Raw genomic sequence first — 5,977 nt, forward strand, 5'->3', positions numbered from 1 at the left:
TACCCATGTGGCTTGTTATGTAACAAAACTCTTATAGCCAAGTCATCTTAACAAGTGTTAAAAAAGGAAACACCAACTCGGCATGGTCTTCCATGTGTCATCATGGTGATACCCAAATCTAGATCTCACTTGAGTTTATTACTCGATGTTTGTAAAGCTTTGACATAATTTCCCAATGAATCTCTGAGTATATTAGAATGGGTGGTAGTAGTAGACGAGCAAAAGAAGAAGAACTTCTTCTTTAACATTGGAAGTTGTTTGGTATTAAACGGTTGAGCTGAAGAAACAACTTGAAGTCAATGTACCTGAGTGTAACCAATTTCCTACTACCTATTCGGACTAGATGCAATACCTCCTTCAGCTATATTCAAGCACTTTTAGAACTCCAAGCAGACCACCAATTTTCTTTAAGAATTCTTCTCGAAAATATTCTTGCAAAACACAAATTCTCTTTAGAAGTTATTCTCGAAAATCTTCTGGAAGAACAGAGTTCTCTTCAGAAGCACTCTCAAAAATCTTCTAGCAGAATTTTAGTTCTCTTTAAAAGATGCAACAGCATGGTTGATACATTTCGATCTTTTGTATTAACAAAACACCGATTTGATTTCCCTTTTGATGTGAATCAAGGTTTTCGAAATCTTGTGTTTTTTTTTGAGAAAAGCAATTGCTAGGTAAAAGTAATATCAAAACAAACTTGTAGGTTAGAGTTTATTATACTCTTCAAAAATAGGAAGATAAACCTAATTATTCTACAACAAGTACAACTAGAATAAATCTACAGATATCTTGTTTATAACTTATTAAGGATTTTTTTTATGAGACATCTTAATTAAATTTTTCTTTCTAGTTTCGGTTTCGACCAACTAGTGTCGGTATACGATCGAGAACTGAAATCTATCAAAACCTAGGGTTTATGATCAACAACTCTTGAATGGTCTTATATCATAAGAGAAGACCTTAGAATAGACAAGAGGTTAAAAACCTTGATTACAAATTGCAAAAAAAATAACGAAGATTATTACTAACTCGGCTTTGCGATCCCCAGAGCAAAGACTTTTATCTCACTCTTGTTCACGAAGAACAGAAGACATGTAAAACAACCTTGTGAACCTTACACCAATTTTCCAAGGGATGAAAAATATGTTATTCACAAACCCTTTATTTATAGTAAACAAGGTAGCTTGAAAGCTAAAGGGTAAGCTATTTTCCCTTTTCAAGACTCTCCTAATTTTGGGAGTCTTTCCTAAGTTACAAATATCTTGCTTGAATAATTAAATAAATAATTATTAGCATATATTGTATTTATGTCACAATTTAACTTAGGAAGGAAATATAAAATATGGTAATAAAAAATATTTGCGGTTTCCTCGTAAACAAAACTTCTGGTGTCTGTGTTATTTATTTTCCGCATTATATTTTGTTATATAATTGAAATACCACAGGTTGGATGAACAACCTTTTTTCAGCCAAGGTATAATGCTGAACAACACTTTTATATTTAGAAACTTCTAAAAAACACAAAAATATATGGAACCATGTATTTTTTAGGCTTAAGCAGTTCTTTCAATGTAAGAATGATACTTGTATATACTTGCCTATGTGAATGAATGAGGAGACAAACTTTAGTTCAATTTGTTATTGTATGGATTCCAAAATTAGTGAATGTGTGTACTGTGGAATGGGATTGAATTATGGGTTTCAGATTCAGTATTGCAGGTTCAGAAATGAATTGCAGTGCATATTCAGAAATGAATTGCAGTGCATCTTCAGAAATGGATTGCATTGCATTGCAGGGTCCAATTATAAGAGCTTATTTATAACAATAGAAAAACGTTATTTTTTTCTTGAAAACTATATTTTTTTATCAACGTCGAATCAACGTTATAAAATATGTTAGTAATTAGCACACCTGGCAAAGTCATTACCGTTACAATGAATAGTCAACTTCTAAATCCATTAGTCTACATGTTACAAAGGATAGACACGTGGTAAACGTCAAACGTTACAGTCAGCTGTCACAAATCGAATCTTCACAGCAAGTTGTTATATCCGAAATGTTATAATCAATCACCAACGTTTTAAGCCGTTACATTACATGTTGCTGCTAATTGACACGTGTCGTACACTGATTTGTCACGGTAGTGAATCGTTACAATAACTGTTAAATATTATCTGTTACAATCAACTAAAACAACGATTAAAATCGTTTTTGTAGTTGTTACAAGAAAAGGACATGTGGCAATAAGTCAACCGTTGCACACAAAATCTCCGTTATAGTATATGTTACACCGAACTGTTACATTTTAACCGTTACGACATACACAATAACAGCTATCCGTTATAAAAAAATGACATCAGATAAATCTTGTGCTGAATAGATAACCATTGGTGTATTTATTCTAAAGAATGAAACCGTTATTTAATAGAAGTTTATTGTAACGAAATGAACCGTTGGAAAATTATTGTAATACTAATAATAACGGCACATTTCCAACGTATTTTTGACGTTACAATATATGGATACTAACGTTTTTTCAAGTTTATAAAATCCCTGATTTCGTGTAGTGTAAACACACAACCAAATTTCTCACACCATATCGAGAATTACGCTTACCTCCCCTCCCAATGGACGGTGAACAAAACTCTCACTCATGATTGGCTGAAAAACAAGTTAGCCCGACCCCTTACATTTCGTGGTCGTTAATTGGAAATCAAAGTGATTTGATCTTATGCTCCAAATTGAGGGATAACGTTCACCCTCTTTCTGTGTTGGGTGTCGACGAAACCCTAAATCCTGATTGGTTGAAATTTTTAGCAAAATTCTTATACTGCATTTACATTATTTTAATCAAATTTGGACCGTAAGGTTTGCTAAAAACTAAAATCAAGACTTTTTAAAACCGAAAATATTTTAATCATGGCATTTAGTTATTTTTAAATTATTTAATCCAATGGATTTCCATAAAAAAAGGATATTTGTGCGAAAAATATGTGAAACGATCTTATTATTTTCGTATTTGTTTTTAAGTCAAATCTTTTATGCTATATTATTTTGATTTTTATTTTATGCTGAGATGTTAAGAAAATAAAATAGCGTGAATTTAGCGTGGAGTAGTTTTTTTAGGGAAGTTATTTAGCCTATTTATAGGTGCCAAGATCTTTCGAGATCTTATGGAATTATGTTTTTAGGGTGTTGACGGGTAAGCAGATACGTTTAATAAGATGAGAGAATCTGCGTATAGTTTTTTTTTTTTTTTTTTGAAGCAAAAAATCAGTTTTATTTGATAAATCTCAGGTTGAAGGTTTACATTCTTAGCATCTTCATCTAACTGACTTAAGATAACATCTGGTGGTTCTAAACCCCAAGTTTTAGTAACACCATTCACTCTAGATAATTTTGAAAGAATATCAGCAACCCTGTTCCTTTTTTTTTTGGAACATAACAAAGTTTACATGAACTAAAAATTTTGAAATACTGTTTGATGTCATTGATCAAGTTTTTCATCCTCCAATCAATAATTTCTTGATCTTTATATACTGCATCTACTACTAACTTCGCGTCAAGCTCAAAGATCACCTTGGATAGATTTTGTTCTTTAGACCATTGCACAGCTTCCCAAAGTCCCAATCCTTCAGCGTGTTCCGCGTTCCTGATCCTCCTCAAGTGGATGCACTTTGCTGCTCGTTGTGTTCCTGCACAATTTCGCACAATTAGTCCAATGCCACCAAGATTATTAACAGACTGAAAAGAACCATCACTATTAATTGTAAGATAATCATTAGGGGGAGGTTTCCAGTGATCAATCTCTTGACCATTGTTATTCATTGTAGAATGTGTGTTCTGAGAAGACGCATGATCTTCAAAACACACTATGAGTATAGTTATATGTGAAAAGTATTCCTTGAATACCAAAACTTCCTTTCGACTATGATATGTCGCATGAATCATTAGATATATATTTCCCATAATCATAGAATATTTCCACACAATCATAGGTACATTTTTGTTAGCAACTCTAGGAACTGGCACAATTTTTTTTGTGATGGTATGTATATTTAGATTACTCCAAATATAGAGGTTGATTTGTTGGAAACTTATGCCAAATTTAGTGAAAGACTGGAAGAATTCTTTTGTGTTGGTGTGTATATTTAGATTACTCCAAATATAGAGGTTGATTTGTTGGAAACTTATGCCAAATTTAGTGAAAGAATCCGAGAAATTTCATTATCCTTTTGGTTATTTTTGTTTAGATATTTAGGTGGATGATATTGTTCGATTTTCTTTTTTTTTTTTGCCATTGTTTAAGTCGGTATTTAAGTTTTCAATTTTGATTTTTTTTTTAATGAACGATTTACTGTTTTGATTGCAGTCGAGAGAGTAATTTGAAGATTGTATTTTGATTCATATTGCGAGTATATTTATTAATGATATATGTTTTTATGATTTTGTAGGTTTGAATAGAGTGATTAAAAGATTGTGGTTTACTTATCTACCAGCATAAAAGGATCATATCTAGCATTTGCATTAGTATTCAACGTCTTCTTTAATTTGTATATTTATCCCCTTTCTCCGATTTGTATTTGAATGTGTGTTCTAATATGTTATTGATTTCCATTCTTCCCCCTTTATATTGATGTTGCAGGTGTTAATTTTATCATCCACCTGATGCCGAACAAACAAGCAAACTGTTTATGCCTTTTTTGATACCAACATAATAACATCTTGGAGGAGACTCCTATTGGGATATCTTAGGTTGTGCGATATTACGTATTATCATTGGTGTTAATGCATTCAACTCCATTTAGTTGTTAAATTTGGAACACAGGTTACAATCTTCTCACCTATTCTTGTTTTGTCTTTTTTTCATCTGTACGAGTGGTCGTCCTTTTTCTAATGGATCTTTTTCTAAAATAGACGAAGGTTAAGGATTATTAGGCCGACCGACCGGAGGGCCTGAAGGGCCCGAAGAAAGGAAATCCTTTTTATGGACATTTTTTTGTAAAATAAATATAGGAACACAAATATTCAATTTGAACTTTCAAAAAAAAAAATGAAAAAAAAAAATCAAATCAATTTGATGGATAATACCAATTTGATACCCAGGCAGAAGGATACTACCAGTAAACATATGAAATTTCAGATTTATTCACGTACATCTGAGTGGGGGAAACATCTACATGAAAAATGGAACGATGTGTAGTTCGTTCATAGAGATGTTAAATCAAGCAGTTAGTGTAATTTGTTGACGATGGTCTAGGTTCTAAATCCGAAATGGATAGAGCTGAGTCATGATGTTTTTTTTTTTAAATTTTAAATTAGATGATTCACATTTTCTTGAGGAATGTGTATTTGGTACTTCTAGGTGAATGCTATTCAGAGGATTACTTTGTACTTGTTCGGGGACCAAATAACTACGTCTGACCAAGGTCAAACATGGATGTCCTCGCCAATGACAGTAGCGACTGTTACCGGTTTACCCATCCATATGGTTTGTCATGTAACAAAACTCTAGCCAAGTCATCTTAACAAGTGTTAAAAAAAGGAAACAACAACTCGGCATGGTCCTCCATGTGTCATCATGGCGATACCCAAATCTAGATCTCACTCGAGTTTCTTACTGAGCAGAAAATGAAACTGGAATTGGAAGTTCAAGCAGACTTGAGATGCACTCAATTAAAAGAGAAGATTCAGTGTCGAGAGGAGGAAACTAATAAGATGGAATTTGAGCTTAATCTCATCAGATTCTTAGTTTCTATAATGGCAGGTGTAATCCGACTTGATTCGGGAGAGTCAATACACAAGTGAATCTGACTCGATGTTCAATCATTTAATCTGACTCAGCACTCAACCACCTTAATTAATGTCCCCACTTTGGTTACTAGCAAAAGCAACTGAGCTCGACGATGTTTCTTCCAACTTGGAGGTATATTACAGAAATGGTGTTTGAAGTAGATATTATTGTTACTGGTGCAGGTG

General features: G+C 32.9%; 1 protein-coding gene and 1 long non-coding RNA gene across 2 annotated transcripts; one reads left to right on the top strand and one right to left on the bottom strand.

Moving 5' to 3' along the window:
• Window positions 1–1,900: 1,900 nt before the first annotated feature.
• On the bottom strand, window positions 1,901–3,826 carry LOC113350100. The gene is made up of 3 exons (XM_026594176.1): window positions 3,477–3,826; window positions 3,309–3,423; window positions 1,901–1,909 (listed from the first exon to the last, which is right to left on the bottom strand). The coding sequence occupies exons 1-3, from the start codon at window positions 3,824–3,826 to the stop codon at window positions 1,901–1,903; spliced, it is 474 nt and encodes a 157-aa protein (XP_026449961.1).
• A 530-nt stretch (window positions 3,827–4,356) lies between these two features.
• On the top strand, window positions 4,357–5,110 carry LOC113332431. Its single transcript, XR_003351501.1, has 2 exons — window positions 4,357–4,826; window positions 4,916–5,110. It is a non-coding gene; the product is annotated as an uncharacterized LOC113332431 (long non-coding RNA).
• Window positions 5,111–5,977: the final 867 nt, after the last annotated feature.

Source organism: Papaver somniferum, chromosome 1, assembly GCF_003573695.1.
Source record: "Papaver somniferum cultivar HN1 chromosome 1, ASM357369v1, whole genome shotgun sequence".
In the NCBI taxonomy this organism is placed as follows: Eukaryota; Viridiplantae; Streptophyta; class Magnoliopsida; order Ranunculales; family Papaveraceae; genus Papaver; species Papaver somniferum.